This window comes from Tamandua tetradactyla, chromosome 9 (assembly GCF_023851605.1).
Source record: "Tamandua tetradactyla isolate mTamTet1 chromosome 9, mTamTet1.pri, whole genome shotgun sequence".
NCBI lineage: Eukaryota > Metazoa > Chordata > Mammalia > Pilosa > Myrmecophagidae > Tamandua > Tamandua tetradactyla.
Window position 1 is genome coordinate 19,864,680 of NC_135335.1, and position 22,257 is coordinate 19,886,936.

Sequence of the window (22,257 nt, forward strand, 5' to 3'; positions counted from 1 at the left end):
TCAAAAGGAAATCCCAGTCTCTTTATTATGTAAAACACCAACTGGGAGTGGGGAGCAGGAGGGTGAACGAAAATTCCAACCCAGGGACTTTCTCCTCCTTGTCTGGTCTCAAGCCTTTATTCCCCCTCCTCCAACTTCTTTAAAATAGGGGAATTATTCAGTATTACTCTCCATGAGGAAGATTCTGTGGTTAAAAACTTCTCCATAAGACCAGCGACAAAGTCAAGCTTATGCTTTTAATGAAGGCCATAGACCAAGCCAAGAAGGGTCTAAGGAAACAAGGGTCCTGGAGACCTATAAGGGAAAATCTTAGGGCTGACTCTGTACCCCAGCATCTTATATTTGGGTTTAATCTAAGCAGGCTGTGGAGGTCTACTAAGAGGAGTAATGAACCCACAGAATGATGAAGATGTGTGACTGGTTGCAGTTGAAACACTGATCCAAGCCAGGTGTAAAAAAGAAAAAAAAAATCCAAATTTAGAGGAAAACCATTTCCTCCTCTTCCTTTCTCCAGTGAAACAGTTGGCCTCCGCAGGGACAGCCTTCCTGGATGCCTGACAATCCCTGCACGCCTCTTTAAAATCAGAAGCAGTACCATGCTGCACTAGGCAAAGCCAAACAGGAGAAACATAAATAACAAAGGGCTGTGGCCTCAGGCAAGGCTGGTGGCTACAGAACGGGCAGAGCCTCGAAGGTGCCTGGAAGGGACTGAAAGGAGTATTGTAGGTGAGGATCCTATTTGTCCTTTTTGCTTTCTCCATCTGGCACTGTGGTAGGGGGAGGGGCCTCAGGCTGTTCCTCAGGGATACTGTCTCCACCCTTTGACAGCTTCTTGGCCCGCTGGTATAACTCATTCAAGTTGAATTCTCGGATCACATTCTCCTGCACAAAAGAGATGCACACATCAGCTCTCAGGTTGGAAGGGTGAATTAACTGCCCCTCCTGGAAAGCAAGAAGTATTCAGACATGGTTTAGGAAAGAGTAATCATAGGACAGAAATCTGCCCTAACCTGGCCTTCCTGTTTTGTGGATACCTGGAGAAAGTCAACTTACATTTACACTTATTATATGTCAATATGATGCCAAGAATTATACAAATATTATGCAATGTAATTTGCAAAATCATCCTGTGAGCCAAGTGCTATTGTCCCCAATTAACCAATGAGGAACCTAAGATCTACAGACTATAGATTCAAGAACCTTAGAGAGTGAATCTTGCTAATAATTTTTTCATCAGTATTAGCAGATCTGGCATAATGAAAAGATGTAATGAAGGACTTGTTTTTATTTTTTTAAGAAAAAGTCTCAGATCAACAGATGGATTTTCTTGCATCTTTAAAGTATCACAAATAGGTCTGGCATCTTGATATCCTTGTGTTTGTTTTTTATTTTCTATTTATTTATTTGATATCCTTATTTTCAACTGTTGCAGCTTGCTGAATCAAAGTAGCTAAATTTGATACAAGTTCAATATCATTTCCTTCAAGAATAAACTCATTTTCTGGGCGTTGAGATACTGAACAAGCAATGCCTGGCTTCATCCCAACCCTGCAGGTGTATTTCTCACCTAAGAAATTTCAGATTTCAAAAAGAGATCTACTCTCCTAAATAATGACCTTGATGGAGAAGTGAACATATACAGACCTCATCTTGTACTGAAAACCCAGTGTAATACACTTGATCATGTTCTATATGCAACTACAGTAGTGCAAATTATAGCCAGTTCCTATTACCCCACCATTTGTCAACCCAAAGCCTCTTTTTCTTTCTAAGGAGACTGAGGTTCTATATTGTTTTGACTGAAGTCCCTCCACAGGGCTCTGCTTGGGCTCCTCACAATAACTGTGTGTTCCTTTAGCATGCTGTAGACATCTTTTGGAACACCGACAGTCTGGTTGCTGAGGTTGGTCTCCGTATTCACAGAAGATGTGGCAAAGAGAGAATGAATGAGTTTTAGTGGTAGTCCACGCTCCCAAAGCTAGTGGGAAAATGGCAGACTAAAATCCAGTTGGAGCGCCAAGCCCATCTACTGCTCCACATCTTTCTCCAAACCACCTGCACATCCTTTCAAGTACCTCAGAAAAGGTCCAAGAAACAGCACGTCCTTTCTTGTCAATCTGAGGCCGCCGCATTACCTCCTTGCCACCTTGAAACAGGATCAGGGTAGGGAGCTGCTTAGTGAGGGGTGACGTGCTCACTTTGTACCTAAAAAGGCCCAGAAAGGACTCTGTAAATGCATCTGTGAACTTCACTCAAAGCAATTTCCTGCTCAGACCCTCTGCACACGTCTTTACATACCGCGTACTGACATCTGTGTAGCGGCCAACATCCACCTTCCCAAAATTTAGCCCTGTACAGTTGTACCTGAGAAGAATAAATTACTTAACATACTTATGGCTCAGGGAAGGGGAGGTTTAGATATTAGGGGGTGGGGAGAAGGCACCTTTGGTTAGGTGGAGTAATATGCAAAAATCAAGGCCAAAAATTAGAGGGATGCTATAATACCTCAATTTCCACCACCTTTCCTTTTGCACAACTCACTTGAGGGAAAGGTCGGCGTAGATAGGAGCAAATGACTGGCAATCATTAGACCAATTGGCAAAGAACTCCACAATCCAAGTGACCCTCTTGTCCCGCTCCAGCTCTTCCTGAAACACGCAGGCAAAGAACAATGAGCTGGACTACACAGCTCTTGGAAAGGCCCAACCCTTAGCATCTTATTCTTTGTCCAGGCCACCTCTCTGGCCTAAGTCCCATAATGAGCCAGCGCCCTTGACTTGCACTCTGAAGTCCTAGTGTGCCTCCTAGTGAGGAGAGAGCACAACTACAGACTCACCCACTAGTGACCCAAGAAACAGAAGGCAGGAGGACTCACATCAATGGTTTTATCACTGAAGTATTTGATGTACTCAGGGCCCATATACAGGGGGGGTTTGCACGTCATCAGGAACACTAAAAATAGAAAGAAGATGTCAAAGGAAACACATAAGGCCTCTGGCAGGAAGTTTACTTCCAAACCAACTCAAAAGATTTCAGCTACCAAAGAATACACACTCTTTGGACAAATGTAGACCACTGCCACATTTCCCTTCCTTTTAAAAAAGAGTCTCTCTAGATTATTGTATTCTGAGCTACACACATTATTACATGCAAGATATGGAAGAAGGGTATGGAGAAATGGTTTGTGACTGGAATTTGGTTCCCACACCAAGCCTGTATCCAACATAGTCTTACAAAGGCCCTACACAAGGGCAGTTTTCTCACCTATGCAGAGTGTGATGTAAAGAAGACCCATGCGGATATCCAGGCGGAAGAAAAGAATAGTGTTGGCCACTTTGCTAAACATGAAGATGTTGCCTATATGTTGCTCCACGGTGACTGAAATAGAGATATCACAGGTCAAACTGGGCTAAGTGCTCCTATATCCCATTATTTGTCCCTCTTTCTGGGGCAGTTTGAAATGGGAGTTGGGTATGAGGTAAAAGTCCAAGACCAAATTCAACCCATAATTCACCAAATAATGACCCTGTCATAACGTGAATGAAAGCACCCCCAGAGGACACCGTGCCTAACTCTGAGAGATAAGAAACAGGCTCAACTTACTGGACCTGCGGTTCTTCATCATCACAATGGCACTGAGAAACATCAGGATCTCTACTTCTCTCTGTAACAGAATCAAATGACAGGAATGCCTTGGGGAGAGAAATGACTCAAAGGGCAAAAATCACAGATTTGGATAGATAAGGGAAACAAATATGGAATAAAAACCAACAAAGACCCAAACCAGGAACAATAGCAAAAGATGACTCAAGTCAGTGAAGAAGTAGCAGGAAAAATACCAGTCAGAAGATCTATGTTCAGGTTCTACCCCTGCCACAGACTGGCTGGGAGCCTTTTGCAAACCATTAACCCTCTAAGCTTTGGTTTCCTCAACTGCACAATATCTATTTCAAATGATATTGTGAGGATTAAATGATTATGGATATGAAAGGGTCATATAAATTATGATATAATGTACAAGAGATGATTACAGTCAACTGAGTATGAACCTAGTAAAATAAAACTTATTCTAGAGAAGCTTTATGGTAATATCCCATTAATACAATAACTGGCTATTCCATTTGTTTTGTTTTGCCTAAGTTAAATAATTTTTCTCCACTCAATATTTATAGTGATAATCCATGCATCTTAGACAAAATTCAAGAACTAGAGGGGCCTGGTCAATGAGAGGGAAGGGTAAGGGTATGGGATGATGGGGTTTTTCTTTTGGCTTTTTATTTCTTTTTCTGGAATGATGCAAATGTTCTAAAAATGGATCATGATGATGAATACACAACTATGTGATGATCCTGGAAGCCACTGACTGTATACTTTGATGGACTGTATGGTACATGAAGATATCTCAATAAAAATATTTTTAAAAGGATATGACTCGACTCAAGAGTTTCAAAGTGGGGTTAAGATACTGAAAAAATTTTATTTTTACATGGTTTTTCTGTAAATCAACAACTTCTCTAATTAAAATAATAACAATAATAATAATGAGACATATTTCTTAGGCCTGTGTTTTGGGTGATTTAAATGAGGTAATCCATGTAAATTGCCTCACATGGTACCTGCAACCTAGAATCTCTCAATAAATGCTGGGTACTACTGTTAAAGAAAAAAAGTGCAAGTATAAAAAAAGTGCTATCTTTTAGGTGCATGGGTGGTTCAGTGGTAGAATGTTCATTCTTCATGTGGGAGACCTGGGTTCAATTTCCAGATCATGCACCGAAAAAAAAAAAAAGTGCTATCATCAATTGTAACAAATGTTCCACACCAAAGCAAAGTGGTGGTGGTGGAAAATGTGTATGGGAATCCTGTACCTTATACATGATTATTCTGTAAATCCACAACTTCTACAATAAAAGAATTCAAAGAAAAAAAAAAGAACTTGAGGGGGTCTTTCAGAACTCTCTAGGGTCCTTTTCAGTACCCTTGATTTACAGTTCTTCTCAGCATCTACAATGTAAGTGCCATGTAAGAAGCTAAGACAGACAATAAACAAGACAAAGAAACAAAAGACAATTTCAGAGTGACTGCCTCAACAACAAAAAGACAAATAACCCAATTAAAAAATGGACAAAAGACAAGATATACAACTGGGTAACGAGCAAATGAAAAGAGGCTCAACATCATAAGCAATTAGGGAAAAACAAATCAAAAGCACAGTGTGATACATTTCACACCCACTTGAGTGGATACTATTAAAAAATTGGAAAATAAGCACTGGAGAGGATGTGAAAAAGCATACTCATTCATTATTGGTGGTACTGTCAAATGGTGCAGGAAAAATTTGGCAGTTCCTCTGAAAGTTAAATATTTAAGAATGACCGTATGACCTGTGCTCCCAATTTCCAGGATTGACAGCAAGAACTCAAACAGATATTTGCCTATTTGTTACAAAATTTATATTATGACTAGTGCATTTCCTAATATAACTTATGTAGATAATTTGATTGAACACCATAAGTACTTGGACTCTCAGGTAGGACATGAGATTTTGCTGGTTTGTCCAGAGTGATACCCCAATGAATCCTAGAGTGATTCGATCAATGAGTGGAAAAGTATCCGCAAAGCCCCCTTCGGGGAGTGGTGAGAACGGGGAGAAATTCAATTTCCCCAAGTTGAATTCTTGATATTCTCACAGCAGTGTGGACAACCAAAGCTATAGGCTGAGCCCCCAGTCTTGGGGTTTGTTCATATGAAGCTTAACCCCGAAAAGGATAGGTCAAGTCTACTTAAAATTTAGGCCTAAGAGTCACCCCCAAGAGAGCCTCTTTTGTTGCTCAGATGTGGCCTCTCTCTCCAGCCAACACAACGAGCAGTCTCACCACTCTACCCCTCTCTATGTGGGACATGACTCCCAGGGGTATGGACCTTCATGGCAACGTGGGACAGAGATCCTAGAGTGAGCTGAGACTCAGCATCAAGGGATTGAGAAAACCTTCTTGACCAAAAGGGGGAAGAGGGAAATGGGACAAAGTGGCAATGGCTGAGAGATTCCAAACAGAGTCGAGAGGTTATCCTGGAGGTTATTCTTATGCATCAAGTAGATATCATCTTGTTATTCAAGATATAATGGAGAGGCTGGAGGGAACTGCCTGAAAATGTAGAGCTGTGTTCCAGTAGCCATGTTTCTTGAGGATGATTGAATAATGATACAGCTGTCACAATGTGACTGTGTGATTATGAAAACCTTGTGTCTGATGCTCCTTTTATCTACCTTGTCAACAGAGGAGTAGAACATATGGAATAAAAATAATAGGGGGAACAAATGTTAAAACAAATTTAGTTTGAAATACTAGTGATCAATGAAAGCAAGGGGTAAGGGGTATGATAGGTATAATCTTTTTTTTTTTCTTTCCTGTGTTCGTTTTATTTCTTTTTCTATTGTCTTTTTGTTTCTTTTTCTGAATTAATGCAAATGTTCTAAGAAATGAGGAATATGCAACTAAGTGATGATATTGTGAATTACTGATTATGTATGTTGTTTTATTGTTTCTTTATTTTTAATTAATAAATTAAAAAATTATATATATATTCACTAAAATATACAAAAAAAGCACTCAAACAGATATTTGCCGATAGACACACAGCATTATTCACAACTGCCAAAATGTGGAAGCAATCCAAGTGTCCATCAACAGATGAATGGATAAATAAAATGCAGTACATATAATGGAATTTTATTCAGCTGTTAAAAAAGAATGAGGTTCTGATATATGCTGCAACATGGATGAATCTTGAAAATATCATGTTGAATGAAATAAGCCAAACAAAAGAACAAATATTGTATGATCTAATTTATAGGAAATGATTATATACACAAAGTCAAAGTCCAAAACTACCAGGAGCCAGGGCTGGGGTAGGAAATGGAGACTCAATGCTTAGTTGGTATAGAGTTTCTCTCCGGGGTGATGGGAAGTTCTGGTAAAAGATGGTGGTAGTGGTAGCAAAACATTGTGAAAGTAATTAACACCACTGAATCGTATATTTGAAAGTGATTAAAATGGAAAGCTTCAAGAATAAAATTTTTAAGAAACCACAGAACTGTACAATATAAACAATAAACCCAAATATAAAGTAGGGACTATAATTAATAGTATAATTATAATAATAATTTTATTTCATCAATTACAACGAAGGTACCAAACTCATGCAATAAGGTGTTAATTAGTACGGTAAACTGTGTGTATAAGGTGTGCGTATATGGGAACTCTATACATTCTGCATGATTTTTCTGTAAACCTACAATATCTCTATTAAAAAAAAAGTGATGACTGCAAAGATTATCAAGGATCACTGGAAAGAATGCTGGGGGTAGAGGGAGGCTCAAGTATAGACTGGATGGTCTAAACTTTCATACCATTCTGTACATAATACAGGAACACAAATCATTATTTGAGATAGAACCAACCAACTGTGATTTACAGCTGGGAGTTCAAGGGCTTAGGTTTTTATCCTCTATCTCCAACAAAAAGTAACTGACTGGATTTAGATATGACCACATAAATTGGGGATAATGGAATACAGCAGACTTGGTAAATATTATTTGTACCTTAACTAAAATCAGGGTTTTCACAAATCAAACTGGGTGGGTTAGAAATGGGATCTCAAATCATGAAAAGGAGGAAATATAAATATGGTGAACCAGGAGACCAAAGATAAGACCTAAAGGAATAATTACTAAAGATAGAGAATGAATCAGTGGCAAAGACTGGCCTTGTGTATTCTAAACCCCATGAATTTTCCAGGAAAATGAAAACTTGGCTATCAGCCCTTTTTAGTTAAAAAAAAAAAAGTAAAAATTGAATATTAAACTATGCAGTTTTTTAAAATTAGGCAACGGTATAGAGAGAAATTAATTATGTAAATGGTCCTGACGTACTAAAATTTATCTTTTAGTCCCATTTTTATAAAAATGGCATAAAATATAATTAAAAAGTAGGATCTTTTTTAAATTAAAAAAAATTAAGAACAAAAACATTAACATATAATTCCGTTCTACATATATATTCAGTAATTCTCAATATCATCACATAGTTGCATATTCCTCGTTTCTTAGAACATTGGCATCCATTCAGAAAAAGAAACAAAAAGACAATAGAAAAATAAAATGAGCACAGGAAAGAAAAAAAAAAGATTATACCTACTATACCCCTTACCCCTCACTTTCATTGATCACAAGCATTTCAAACTAAATTTATCTTAGCATTTGTTCGCCCTATTATTTATTTTTATTCCATATGTTCTACTCCTCTGTTGACAAGGTAGATAAAAGGAGCATCAGACACAAGGTTTTCATAATCACACAGTCACATTGTGACAGCTGTATCATTATTCAATCATCCTCAAGAAACATGGCTACTGGAACACAGCTCTACATTTTCAGGCAGTTCCCTCCACCGGCTCCATTACATCTTGAATAACAAGATGATATCTACTTGATGCATAAGAGTAACCTCCAGGATAACCTCTCAACTCTGTTTGGAATCTCTCAGCCATTGCCACTTTGTCTCATTTCCCTCTTCCCCCTTTTGGTCAAGAAGGTTTTCTCAATCCCTTGATGCTGAGTCTCAGCTCACCCTAGGATCTCTGTCCCACGTTGCCATGAAGGTCCACACCCCTGGGAGTCATGTCCCACGTAGAGAGGGGTCGGGCGGTGAGTTGCTTGTTGTGTTGGCTGGAGAGAGAGGCCACATCTGAGCAACAAAAGAGGCTCTCTTGGGGGTGACTCTTAGGCCTAAATTTTAAGTAGACTTGACCTATCCTTTTCAGGGTTAAGCTTCATATGAACAAACCCCAAGACTGGGGGCTCAGCCTATAGCTTTGGTTGTCCATACTGCTTGTGAGAATATCAAGAATTCAACTTGGAGAAGTTGAATTTCTCCCCATTCTCACCATTCCCTGAAGGGGGCTTTGCAAATACTTCTCCACTTACTGATCGAATCGCTCTGGGATTCATCTGGGCATCTAAAAGTAGGATCTTTTGAAATAGCATGGATATATTAGAGCTAATACTGTTTGAAAAAGGAAAGAAGAAAAACATAAGTCATGTGAGTGTAGGGAGCTAGAAAAATAAGACAAAACTTAATACAGAGAAGGCTGAGTTTAATAAATGAGTGCTGAATCATTATGCTGATATTTCTTTTAGCCTCTAGTAGCTTAGAGCAGCTAAAAATCAAAACCTAAAATTGTAGAATTGGATCACATACCAAACTCTGAAATCTGTTCTACAACTAATTGTTATGATGTACTTTGAAATTTATTGCTTTTATGTACATATGTTATTTAAAGAGGAGGAACTGTAACCCATACCAAACTTTAAAATCTGTTCTATAACTACTTGTTAAAATGTACTGGGAAAGAGCAATCTGACAGTGAATAAAGAACTATTTGCAAAGTCTCCTTGGAGGGAATGGGGAGAAGGGGAAAAATTCAACTTCCCCATTTGGAGAATTCCTGATATTCTCGTTAGTGGGGACAACCAAATCAATAGCTTGAGCCCTCAATCTTGAGGTCTGCCCCAATGAAACTTATCCCTGCAAATGATAGGCTAAGTCTACTTAAAATTATGCCTAAAAGTCATCCCCAGAGAACCTATTTTGTTGCTCACATATGGCCTCTCTCTCTCTCTCTCTAGACAACATAGCAAGTGAATTCACTGCCCTCCCCACTCTAAGTGGGGCATGACTCCCAGGGGTATAAACCTCCCTCACAATGTGGGATAGAAATCCTGGGATGAGCTGGGACTCAGCATCAAGGGATTGAGAAAACCTTCTCAACCAAAAGGGGGGAAAAGAGAAATAGACAAAATAAAGTGTCAATGGCTGAGAGATTTCAAACAGAGTTGAGAAGTTATCCTGGAGGTTATTCTTACGCATTATATATATTAGAATGGCTAGAGGGAAGGACCTGAAACTGTAGAGTGTGTTCCAGTAGCCATGTTTCTTGAAGATGATTGTATAATGAAATAGTTTTTGCAATATGACTGTGTGGTTGTGAAAACCTTGTGTCTGATGCTCCTTTTATCAACGGTATGGACAGATGAGTAAAAAATATAGATAAAAAATAAACAAATAAGGGAAACAAAGGCTATAATAAAACTGAGTAGACTGAAACATTAGTTAGTGGTCAATAAGAGGGAAGAGTAAGAGGTATGGTATGTATGAGTTTTTTCTTTTATACTTCCTTAGATAGAGAGATGCAAATGTTCAAAAAAGTGATCATGGTGATAAATACCCATCTGTGGGATGATACTGTGAGCCACTGAATGTACACCATATATAGAATGCTTGCATGTCAAGAATGTTTGTACGTTTGTTTGCTGTGTACAATAAAAATATTTTTAAAAATGTACTTGGAAATATATTGCTTTTTTTTGTACATATATTTCACACACAAAAAAAAAGTTAAAAAAAAAATTTCAAGATGAGCCACCCTCGTCAGAACATAGATGCTACTATATACCGGCAGGCATAGGGTTTTTTTTGTTTGCTTCTGTTTTTGTTTTAGTTTTCAAAGCACTCTTCAATGAGGATAGATTCCAGAGTTTGTCATGGGCTACCATACCATCACCTCAGATTTTTCCTACTACTTGCTCCAGAACATTGGAGGCTAGAAGGAATATTTTTTTACCATCACAACTAACCTTTTCTGTGTGTGTGAAAAATAATACATAGCAAAAAAGCAATAAATTTCAAATCACATTGCCTCATTAGTTGTAGAACAGATTTCAGAGTTTGGTATGGGTTCACAGTTGTAAGTTTTTACTTCTAGCTGCTCTAAGATACTGGAGACTAAAAGAAATACCAACATAATGATTCGACAATCATACTTGTTTGTTAAACCCTACCTTCTCTATATAGTTCCACCATACCTTTGATCTTTCTCCCACTCTTTAGGGGTAATTTGGGCTACGTCCAGTGTAACTTTTTCATGTTGGAAGGGGCTGTCTATACTATGGGGTAGGGAGATGGGTGTAGCTGACATCCGGAGAGACTGGGGCCCTCTAGGTTTCAGGACTTATCTGGTCCAGGGATCCATCTGGAGGTTGCAGTTTTCTGGAAAGCTACCCTAGTACATGGAACCTTTGTAGAACCTTATATATTGCCCTAGGTGTTCTTTAGGATTGGCTGTAATAGTTTTGGTTGAGGTTTGGCAATTTATGACAGGCAGCAATGCCTAACTGAGGTTTGTTTAAGAATGAGTTCCAGAGTAGCCTCTGCACTTTATTTGAACTCTCTCAGCTATTGATACTGTATTTGTCACACTTCTTTTCCCCTTTTTGGTCAGGATGGCATTGTTGATCCCTCCACACCAGGGAGACACTCACCCCTGGACGTCATGACATAGGTTTTAACTCATTTTTCTGAGCAGTACTTCCAAGCCTACCCAGGAAGCACCACAGGAGCTTGAGATAGATTTCTCTTTGATGTTTGTTGTTGTTGTTGTTTTTTATTTTTATTTTTTTTAACAATTCCTTTACAATAGGTCTAACAATTTTATTCATCCTTGCAGTTCAGGATCCAGTATGCCTGGCATATATAGGTTGCATCCTGGAAATGTTTACTGAATTAAGCGGTGACCTAATGTGTAGGTACTATGGCGAAAGAGTGGTTTTAACTTCCAGGCACTCACTAGCTGTAAGACTTGGGACTAGCTGCCTAACCACGATGAGGTCAATTCCCTCGTCAGTAAAACGGAAATACTACTACTTGCCTTACCGACCTCGGTAGCTCCTTAAGTTGTTTTTAAAAAGTGGGCAGCAAAGAGCTCTGAGAAGGGGAAAGCGTTGCACACGAGGAGAAAGGAAGACCACTGATAAGCGTGAACGATGAGATGGAAAGACACGGTGAGATGGAAAAACCCTGGGGCTGTTATGCAGTACGTGGGACCGACCGGCTGCGCGACCCCGAGAAGACCACGCCTCTCTGTTTTCCCACCTTGGAAGACGTAGAGATCGCGACGCAATGGCAGTCAAGGCCCTACGCTCTAAGTCCTTCAGTCCGCTACAGGCTCGGGACCTCGGGTATCCTCAGAAAGATGAACCCCGGGGCTCCCAGACGCGCTCGCTGGGGTAGGGAAAGTCAAGGTCGCGGGTGCCAGGCGGGGGTCGCTCACCCAGTCAAAGTCACAAGGGTTACCATCTTCGCGTTGCGTAGGGAGGCCGCTGCATACTGGCGGGAGCTTCCTCACGAGTAGGAAGGCGGCAGAAAGCAGGGCTGACAGAAGGTAGTAGGGTCGGGCCAGCCATCGTGAAAGTCGCGGCACCGAATACACCAGAGCAATTAAAGGTGCGAGGACCGCCATCTTCCCGGCCCTTGCGGCGCCCGCCGCTCACCGGCCGTGGTAGGTTTGGTCCCGGCTCCCCTCTCCTTGGTACTTCCATTGGGCCGAGTTCCGGATGCGCCGCCCCTTGACCCGGAAGTAGGTCCAGATTGGCTTCTATGGCGCATAAAAGGCGATGTGAGCCACTATTGGCCAATCTGGCAATCCCTCTTCCTACCTAAGTCGTTTTACTGGATCTGAAACTGTAACCAGTGGAGCTATCAGAAAATTTAATAAGGTTAGCTAGCACTTCCCGAACGTTCCGTGAAAGCGACGGAAGTGGTCGCCGGAAGAAGGCAGGCGGGCACAGAGGCATCCAGTGCTAAGCGGCTCCGAGAGTCGGAGGGCGTTTCCCGAGGCGCCGCTGGGGCCATGGAGAATTTCACGGCGCTGTTCGGAGCTCAGGCTGATCCACCACCACCCCCATCCGCGCTCGGATACGGACCCGGAAAGCCTCCACCCCCGCCTCCGCCCCCTCCGGGAGGGGGACCCGGTACCGTTCCGCCCCCTACGGCGGCTACGGCCCCTCCCGGCGCCGACAAGTCAGGGGCTGGTTGTGGCCCCTTTTACCTGATGCGGGAACTGCCAGGTGGGTGCTAGGCATGGCCGAAACCAGCCAATCAGATCATAGAGAGCGTAGTGGGCGTGCCTGTCAGCTGGCTGGTGCCAGGTAACCGAGGAATCGCGTACCCTGACAGTGGAGCTCAAAGCCGAAAGATCTCTGAGGATCAGCCCCCAAAGCGATGGCATGGATTCATGGGATGGGGAAAGGGGGTTGTATCTTCCACGCCACATCCGGCCTGTGTCCCTGACACTAGTTTATGTTTCCCTAAAAATGGCCCAGGGTTTGAGTTTGTATCTGGAGAGGCCTGATTTAACATCCCAGGAAACCTAAGTTTTCAGTTTCAAGTCGGCTACAATCTTGTTGGTTTGGGGTAAGTTGATTTCCTTCCTAGGGCCTCGGCATTTCTTCAGCTGTGCGAAGAAGGGTTTGGAATTGAACCAGATTCTTTTAATGCAAAATTTTATTTTGTTGAGCACCCTACTGTGTACCAAGCACTTTTCTAAATGCTGAGGCTACAGCTGTGAACAAGACTGACAAAATCCTTACGTTTTTGAAGTTTACATTTCAGTGGGTAGACACATAAGTGAAATAATATAGTTAGTGATTAATGCCAGGAGGAGAAAATATGATAAAGAATGGAACAGGAGGAACTACTTTAGCTAGCGTGATCAGAGAAGTGCTCTCTGAGTAGATAAGATTGGAACGAAAATCAGCATGGAGAAAGGATAAGCCCTGCATGTGTGGAGAGAGGGGATAATTTTAAAAACATGGTATGAAAGCTAAATCTCTGATGTGAGAAAGATTTGGACTAGCAGAAGACAAATTGGGCCCAGTTAAGTGAACAAGGAGAATAGTGGTAGGAAGTGAAAGTGGGAGAGGTAGGCAGAGGCCTTTACACCATAATGTAAGATTTTAAGTTCTAGGGGATGCCGTTGTGGATTTTAACACAAGGGAATGTCATGATCTAATGTATTTCTTTTTAAATCACTTAAGCAGTCATGTGAAGAATGGAAAGTGGGGAAGAGTTGATGGTTTAGACTAGAGCTAGGGCAGTAGAGGATAGAAGTGAATAGCAGCAGAATAAATTTTAAAGGTAGCGCTAACAAAAGATGGATTTAAGTAAGAAATTGATAATGACTTCTAAGTTTTTAGCTTGAATAACTGGATATATGGTAGTGCTGAGACTGGTTGGAGGGTTTTGAAATAAAGTCTTTTTGGACATAAGTGTCTGAGAAGCTTTTTTGTTCAGCCCAGGTCCTACTACCACATTATAGTTGAGGGAGATGATAATAACAATTATCAGTGCAGTACTTTATGCTATAACATTTAATATAGAACAGTCCCTTGACTGTTATCAGCATTTTATAGTTGAAAAACTAAAGCTTAGAGAGGTGAGCCTCCAGCAGTTTCTTTCATCTTTCCTTTGTCTTACTCATTTTGACTGTACCTATATATACATCAATGAGTGGACAGATACGAAACTTCTATTCTGGGAAACTACTGGGTATGTGGTAATGACAGCATGTGGTGGGAAAGGGAGAAAAAGTAGTATGTCTGGTCCTTGTTTTTAAGGAGATTTTTTTAGTTGTAGATGTGAAATATGTGGTTTAGGGATAAAGTAAGGGAGTGTATTTCTAGTCAAAGCCAATCTCATTACTTTGTGGTCAAATTTCACATATATAGCAACTAAAAATAATACCATTGCAAACGATATTGAGAACTACATGAAGGTTTTCAAAATGTGTTCCTTATCATCCACAGTGAGAGCAACAGTAAAATGTGACTTGAGATGGACCATGAAGAATTCATATTGGTGAAGAAAATTGGGAAGAAATTTCCTAAAAGGAAACACTATGAGGGGTGGGTTTTTCTTTTCAGGAGATGATAGAGACTTATCTTGTTGACTGAAAAATCTTGCATAGGCGAGTAGTGATAAGGCCTCAAAGATAAATTGGGATAAGATGCACTTAGTCGTCAGTGCCAAAGAAATTTAACCTTTTCCCTGAAGGTAATAGGAAACCACTGAGATTTTTGAACTGAGGAATACAGCTTTTTAAAAATGTCTAGAAACCTTGAGATTTTGTTGGTTTGTCCAGAGTGATGCCCCGATAAATCCCAAAGTGATTTGAACAGTGAATAAAAAAGTATTTGCAAAGTCCCCTTGGGGGAATGGTGAGAAAGGGGGAAAATTCAACTTCCCCAAGTTGAATTCTTGATATCTCACAAGCAGTGGGGACAACCAAAGCAATAGGCTGAGCCCCCGATCTTGGGGTTTGTTCATATGAAAATTAACCCCACGAAGGATAGGTCAAGCCTACCTAAAATTAGGCCTAAGAGTCACCCCCAAGAGATCCTCTTCTGTTGCTCAAATGTGGCCTCTCTCTCCAGCCAACACAACAAACAAACTCACCGCCCTCCCCATCTCTACGTGGGACATGACTCCCAGGGGTGTGGACCTTCCTGGCAACGTGGGACAGAATGAGCTGAGACTCAGCATCAAGGGATTGAAAAAACCTTCTCGACCAAAAGGGAGAAGAGTGAAATGAGGCAAAATAAAGTGTCAATGGCTGAGAGATTCCAAACAGAGTCAAGAGCTTATCCTGGAGGTTATTCTTACACATTAAATAGATACCACCTTGTTAGTCAAGATGTATTGGAGAGGCTGGAGGGAACTGCCTGAAAATGTGGAGCTGTGTTCCGGTAGCCATGTTTCTTGAAGATGATTGTATAATGATATAGCTTTCACAATGTGTGTGATTGTGAAAACCTTGTGTCTGATGCCCCTTTTATCTACCTTATTATCAACAGACGAGTAAAACATATGGAATAAAAATAAATAATAGAGGTAACAAATGTTAAAATTAAGAAAAAATGTCTAGAGAATGTGGGTGCCATAGATTTAAATAGAGGAGCCATGTGTGAGGTGAAAATTGGGAGTTTAAAAAAAACTGAATTGATATAGAATTGTACATTGGAAATGCAAGGTTTCTTTTCAGGAGAGGATTCAGGATTGGGGCAAGAGATTTACAAATGATCTTTATAGAACTGACAGCCTAAACAGGAAGTTGGATGAACACATAAGAGACTAAAAAAAAAAAAAAAAGAGTGCCTTCTCACCTGAGACTTAAGCATAGCCACATGGAAGGAGAAAAACTGGCAGAAAGGGTTAAAAAAAAAAAAGGTTAAGATTCAGTAATGGCAACAAACAGTGCTTAGAGAGTTGTGAGAAAGTGGTACTATGGCACGGAGTCTCCTGCCATTACAGTAGACCACTCTCTGAGAGCTTTGGCATAGAGAAAAAATATCTTTGTTGATGTAATAAGTGTTTATTCAGCACTTAGTGTGTGCACTATGCTGGGCACTAACTATATATGAATGAACAAGGCACTGTCTCTGCACACAAGAGGTTCACAGTTCACAGCCTGAGTTTTCCCAAGTGACTGATTATTAACAAGCGACTTTTATCATTGCATGTTTATCATAGCCATAGATGAAGTTGTAGCTTAAGTATCCCCACCCTTTTGAGCCATTGATTGTATGCCACGTATAGAATGTATGTGTGAAAACTGCTTAGTTTAAAAATATACATTTTTTCATACCCTTGTCATTAGATCCTTTTTTTTTCTGAAAAGATAAAATATTAAGTTTAATGGTTTAGCTTCTCAAGACATTAGATCCTTCTTAAGCTACTAACAAGTATATATATTTTTTGAAAGGCCAGCCATGCAATATTTATATGGATAATGCCTTGAATTTATATACAGTATTTATATTGATGTCTTGTATTTATATACTTCATACTTTTCGATAATTTCATTTGAATCTTGGAAAAAAGTAACAGCTATTACCCCATTCCACATGTAAAAGGAATCTGAGGTATAGAGGACCATCAGATTTAGAATTCTAGTGGCCTGACTTCTATTCAGACATTTCTTTTTCTAGATACAGGATTTTACTTGGTATGAGAAAGAAAAAAGATGTTGATAACAAAAGGTAGACAGCAGAAAACAATAAGATATCAATGGCTAAGAGAGTTCAAATAGAGTCTAAAAGCTATTCTGGAGGCTACTCTTATGCAAGCTTCAGCTATATATTGTTAATTGCCATGGTTTCCTAAACCCCAACTAACATCATTCCTGTTAACCCTAAAGAACATCTAGGGTTCTATCCGAGATTCTCCAAAAGTTCCACATGCTAATTTTACTTTCCAGAAACCCATAATCTTCAGATGGTATCTACACCATATAAGTCCTGAAACTCAGAGCGGCCACCCTCTCCAAGAGCATCATCCAGTTCCATCCCCCTATCCTATACTGTCGAAATCCCTTTTCAACATGAAAAAGTTAGAATGGGCATAGCCCAAATATCCCTAAAGAGTGGGAGAAAGATCAAAGCAGGAGTTATAACAGAGAAGATAGAATTTAACAAATGAGTATGACTGCTGAATCATTATACTGGTAATTCTTTAGTGGCTTGGAGCAGCTGGAAGGAAAAACATGAAATTGTGGAACTGTAACCTACACCAAACTTTGAAATCTGTTCTATATCTACTTCTTTAAATGTACTTGGAAGTGTATTGCTTTTTCTGTATATGTTGTCTTTCACAATTAAAAACATTTAAAAAAAGGTTAGGCAGCAGTAGCTAGAAAAAAGGTTTTGGCTGTTTTTCTTTGTAAAGGTGATTCATGTTCTTGCTAAAGGAAAAAACCAAAGGTCTTGATGATTCTAAATTTGGCCCTCAATTTGGTTGCAACTGAGCTGTGAGATAATATTACCCTATTTGTGTTGGAGAATATAATTTCTTACTAGATTTTATGAAAAGCACTTTGAGCAGTGTATATAGTGTATACAGCATAGAATAAGGGTCAGCATTATTCTGGTTAGTCCAAGGAGAATGGAGCCTCTTTCCTTGGGTTAAGAACAGTTTCTATTTCTGCCTCTTATGAATTTTTTGCCTGTTTTTTTTCCTCCCTTCCATTCCAACCTACCATTATATTTTTAGTGTTTACAATACTTACTTTTGCACTTTTTACTTTAAAAATAAACTTAAAATTTTATAATTCTCACTTAAAAGATTCCTTTCTAGGTTATTCTAAAATACAGTCCCTTTCAGTTAATGATTTTAAAAACTTCTCTTCCCTTCAAACTAATCTTTGTTATTATTCTCCCTTTGTCCTCTAGGCAGCACAGAGCTGACAGGCAGCACCAATCTGATCACACACTACAACCTGGAACATGCCTATAATAAATTCTGTGGGAAGAAAGTGAAGGAGAAACTAAGTAACTTCCTGCCTGACCTTCCAGGGATGATTGACTTGCCTGGTTCCCATGACAACAGCAGCCTCCGCTCCCTCATTGACAAGCCCCCTATTCTTGGTGGCTCTTTTAATCCTATCACAGGGACTATGCTAGCTGGCTTCCGCCTCCACACTGGCCCGGTAAGTGCCCTCTTGGGGAAGAAGCAAGCAAATGGGGAAGCCTAAAAGGCATGGACATGGTTTTTCTTTGTCCAAGTCTGTTCCTTCATAACTTACTAAGCAGAACAGATGATAGGAGCAGGGGATTTCCTCCCTCTGCTCACCTGGACTTCCTTTGGTTCCTTCAGTTGCCAGAGCAGTGCCGTCTGATGCATATTCAGCCTCCCAAGAAGAAGAATAAACACAAGCACAAACAGAGCCGAACCCAGGATCCTGTCCCCCCAGGTAAGAAGTAGTTTTTTTCAAAGCTAGAAAACCTGACCTTCAGAATCTGGTTTGACCTCCCACAGTTAAACCTATTTAAATTCCTATAGAGCCCCAGCCTCCCAGATACTGAAGAAACTGATTCTCTTGGGCAAGGAGGGGCTTGGGACACATCTTAGCAGTGCCTCTGTATTCTTTCTGGCCAGTTGAGAAATGCAATTGTGCCTGTCTCAGGGAGTTTATATATTTTGGGGAGTTCATAGCAGTAGGAAATTTTGAGCTCTCCAGTTGATAGTCACCCAATGTTTCCTACAGAAACACCATCTGATTCAGATCACAAAAAGAAAAAAAAGAAAAAAGAAGAGGATCCTGAACGTAAAAGAAAGAAGAAAGAGAAGAAGAAAAAGAAGGTAGGGTAGGGGCTTGTTGTTGCAGCCCAGCGAGGTTCCTTGTTTCACCCCTGTACTAGGTAGAGTCCCGGTCCTTTAATTCTGGTTAGACATGCAATCGAAAGCCCGGAGAGACTGCCGTTTCTTCCTGAACAGCCGTGTTCGAGGCCCCCATATCACAGTTGTTCTCATACCATCCCTTGTCTTCCTCAGAACCGACACAGTCCAGACCACCCAAGTATGGGCAGCTCCCAGGCCAGCAGCAGCAGCAGCCTCCGTTAACAGGACCACTGGACTCTACCAGGATGGCTTTTCCTGCTGTACTGAACCTGACAAAAGCTGCCTCCCAAGCTCCTGGACACTCTTTGGAGCATCATCTGTGGCTGGGGCAGAAGCCAGCTCCTGCTGTCCTCCATTGAGGTTAATACGTTAGACAAGAAAAGGGCCGTGCTTTTTAAAGACTTAACCCAATTGGCTCTCCGTGGAAGTCTCTTCCTTTCCTAGGAAACTTTCTTTCCTCTTTTGTACAGTTTATTTAGGATTTGATTTAGTTAGGCCTCTCCTTTAAAAAAAAAATAAATTTTTTCTTGCATTTATCAAAACTAGTTGAAGTGTGATTCCCCCTTAAGAGATTAGTGCCTTTCTATGAGTCAGGGTTTAAGCCAAGGAACAGCTAAGATCTAAGGGATCTGGGTGTTGTCATGATATTATCTCATCAGCAGGCAGGGAAACAACCAAAGTGACTGAGAGCATGGCCTAAAAGTGATTACTTCCAGGATGAGGCGGAGCTTGCAAATACCTTTCCATAGCAGATATGGTACAACTGCTTGTAATCACAGTGTTGAGGATAAAGTCACGCAAGGACTAAGTACCTGGATGACCTTCAGGCTTCATCTGATATTCAGTTAGAGCTTAACTGTGGGTTCTGGTATTCTAGGTTGATTTTGTGTTGAAACAGAATAGCCAATTAGAAAAGTACCCACAATTAATAGTGTATTTTAACAGGGTTGGGCCTTGGACCAGACGCCTGTGATCTTTTGAAATGAACTTTGGCAAGCAAAGGTAAATGCTTATCTTTAAGAAAATGAAATTATCTGGCTGATGTGAAAATACTTTTAAGCTTCTAAAACAGCAACAAAAAGGCAGCCTAAGCTAGCAAAACATACAATAATCCCTTTAATTTTTGCACTATACTAAATCGTGAGGAAATCTGAACTAATAAAATCTGACTTTTTAAGCAAAAATTGACACAGAACAGTTCAAATCTGTGCTATGAGCCAATGTTGTTCCTAAGTTAGTGGGTAGAAAACTACTCACAAAGTTTTCGTTTTAATTCAATATTTCAGAGCAAGAATTTATACTTGTCAATGGGCAGTGAGGAAAAAAAACATCTACCCAGCTTCCTGAGATTTATATTAGTGTTTAAGGATGACCATTTAGAATTAGGGCATAGCCTTTTCCTTTTCTACAACTAGAAGAGACAATGTAGGTATCTCATTGTACTAACCCTTGCCAAATCAACCTGCTTTTTTATAACTTGACCACCCAGTCACTCACCTTTGGCTACATCCAAAACGAGCTTTACTTTCCAGAGACAAAATTCTGTATTAAGAAACAAGGAGCACAAGTCAAGAATTCTTTAAGCTTTAAATGACAAGAAGCTTTGGTGTTTGTAGAAGATTCTTAAGGAGTTCCTGAATTAAATTATCCAAGTACAAGCAGTACCTGTTGTTTTAAACTGTTAATTTTTCTATAGCTCTGCCTAAAAACAGGCCTGGACCAGAGAAACTTTTGAGGTTTTCTTTGTGCCTTCCCACCACAGATCATTCACCTTGCCTGAACCAGAGAAAATAACACAAGTCGGGGGGAGCTGGTTAGATCAGGAGTTTTTATTCCTTGTTGGTTTAAAATGGCTAATCAGAATAAAAAATAAAAGGGCCTCTGTGTAGAGGCTGGGGTCTCCCCTAGTGAGAGGTTAGAACTCAGATATCCCCTCTACCCAGCACCATACTGAGGTGGGCTGAGGGGTAACCCCCCAGGGACAATTGGAGGGGCCCAGGCCTGCCACTCCTTCTCTCTATCCCGTTTTTGGCATGTGATGAAAATATTGCTTTTTGTATTCTCTCCTGGCCTTGGATTTTAAAGTAATGGTTATAGTGTGAGCTAGGGGCAGGTTTTTAGGGGCTAGTTGAAGAAGCCCACCCTAACCCCTCTTATCCAAGAAGGGGGAATTATTCAATGTTGTTTCTTGAGCTAGGCCACCCTTTTTCCTGATCATCCCCCCACCCCCACCACCAATTTCACAGGGCTGTAACCCCCCCTTCCTGGGGAAATTAAGTGCCAAGGAGCCTAGAAAACTAACTCTTCTCTCCAAATCCTTCCCACCTCTCACCAAGTCACCAGGCTCACCTCTCTCTGCGTTTCTTTCCTGATTACTTAGCACCAACAACAGGGGGTGCTGTTTCCTTAGTTGGTAACTGGGACAGGAGAGAGGGAACCATGGGGAAAAAGAAGACTCCCATCTCCTTTTTTCTTGCTGGTCTGAGGAATGGGAAGAGTAGGATCCCCCTCCTTATGCATATTCCTCCCTCATTTCCCCATCCCAGGATAGATATATAATTTCTTTGATATTTATAATATATATATATATATATATATATATATATGTACACACACACCTGGTAACGCAGAAGAGGAAAAAAATAGAATCCGTAACAATAATAAAAAAAATTATTTCTGGTTTAAAAATGATCTGGTTCCCTCCAGGGCGAGCAATTGCACAAATGTCCACTGAGTCTGGTCCAGGGGTTAAGGGAGGGTCTTAAAAGGTGGAAGGGGGTTGTAACCCCAGTGGCAGGGCCCCAACTCTCCAACCCCATCGCATTTTGTAAAAGTTTCTCATCCTCTTGGAATCGGTGGTTTAAAAAATGTCTATGCAAGAGAGGGCCGCTCCTCGAGGGAAGGTGGCCACCTGGGGCCCTTTGGTGTAGGCGCAGAGGCGTGGGGTGGGTGTGCGCCAAAGACTCACACCGAAATCTCATAGGTGGTACCACCCACCCCTGACACCTTCTTGACTCCTCCTCTTGTGGGGCTACTGAGAAGTGGCTGGCCTGGGCCAGACGAGGCTGAGCCTATACTCTTGGGCTGCCCATTGGATTTGCTGTAGGCGGTCTTGAGCTGTACTTCATCTCTGGGGAGAAAAAAGATAGAAAATGGGACACAACACATAGAAAAGGGATTGACAGTT

At 40.7% G+C, this 22,257-nt stretch overlaps 3 protein-coding genes across 6 annotated transcripts in view; 1 reads left to right on the top strand and 2 right to left on the bottom strand.

Moving 5' to 3' along the window:
• On the bottom strand, positions 1–20,612 carry TMX2 (thioredoxin related transmembrane protein 2). Of its 4 annotated transcripts, XM_077116209.1 has the most exons (9): positions 12,946–12,994; positions 12,169–12,492; positions 3,604–3,664; positions 3,265–3,378; positions 2,876–2,952; positions 2,542–2,648; positions 2,299–2,364; positions 2,076–2,205; positions 1–882 (listed from the first exon to the last, which is right to left on the bottom strand). In XM_077116209.1, the coding sequence occupies exons 2-9, from the start codon at positions 12,355–12,357 to the stop codon at positions 736–738; spliced, it is 891 nt and encodes a 296-aa protein (XP_076972324.1). In that variant the 5' UTR covers positions 12,358–12,492; positions 12,946–12,994; the 3' UTR covers positions 1–735. The 4 variants fall into 4 exon arrangements, with proteins under 4 accessions (XP_076972324.1, XP_076972325.1, XP_076972323.1 ...); XM_077116210.1 differs by lacking the exons at positions 12,169–12,492; positions 12,946–12,994 and adding an exon at positions 20,568–20,612; XM_077116208.1 differs by lacking the exon at positions 12,169–12,492 and having other exon boundaries at positions 12,946–13,057.
• MED19 (mediator complex subunit 19) lies at positions 12,532–20,995 on the top strand. Its single transcript, XM_077116212.1, has 5 exons — positions 12,532–12,964; positions 18,122–18,378; positions 18,546–18,642; positions 18,937–19,031; positions 19,224–20,995. The coding sequence occupies exons 1-5, from the start codon at positions 12,748–12,750 to the stop codon at positions 19,290–19,292; spliced, it is 735 nt and encodes a 244-aa protein (XP_076972327.1). The 5' UTR covers positions 12,532–12,747; the 3' UTR covers positions 19,293–20,995.
• The window catches only part of ZDHHC5 (zDHHC palmitoyltransferase 5), a 21,939-nt gene continuing 20,561 nt past the window's right edge, over positions 20,880–22,257 (bottom strand). The window contains exon 12 of the mRNA XM_077116207.1: positions 20,880–22,200. Within this exon, the coding sequence (XP_076972322.1) occupies positions 22,035–22,200 (166 nt within the window). The 3' untranslated portion in view covers positions 20,880–22,034. The remainder of the gene's footprint in view (positions 22,201–22,257) is intronic.

Coding starts and splice junctions, on each gene's coding strand:
- TMX2 (XM_077116209.1), bottom strand. CDS start 12,357: ATGGCGGTCCTCGCACCTTTAATTGCTCTGGTGTATTCGGTGCCGCGA. Junction 2,365..2,541: donor TACGCCGACCTTTCCCTCAA/GTGAGTTGTGCA, acceptor TATTCTTCTCAG/GTACAACTGTACAGGGCTAA. Junction 883..2,075: donor TTTCTTGGACCTTTTCTGAG/GTACTTGAAAGG, acceptor TCTTTTGTGCAG/GAGAATGTGATCCGAGAATT.
- MED19 (XM_077116212.1), top strand. CDS start 12,748: ATGGAGAATTTCACGGCGCTGTTCGGAGCTCAGGCTGATCCACCACCA. Junction 18,379..18,545: donor TCCGCCTCCACACTGGCCCG/GTAAGTGCCCTC, acceptor TGGTTCCTTCAG/TTGCCAGAGCAGTGCCGTCT. Junction 19,032..19,223: donor AAGAGAAGAAGAAAAAGAAG/GTAGGGTAGGGG, acceptor TGTCTTCCTCAG/AACCGACACAGTCCAGACCA.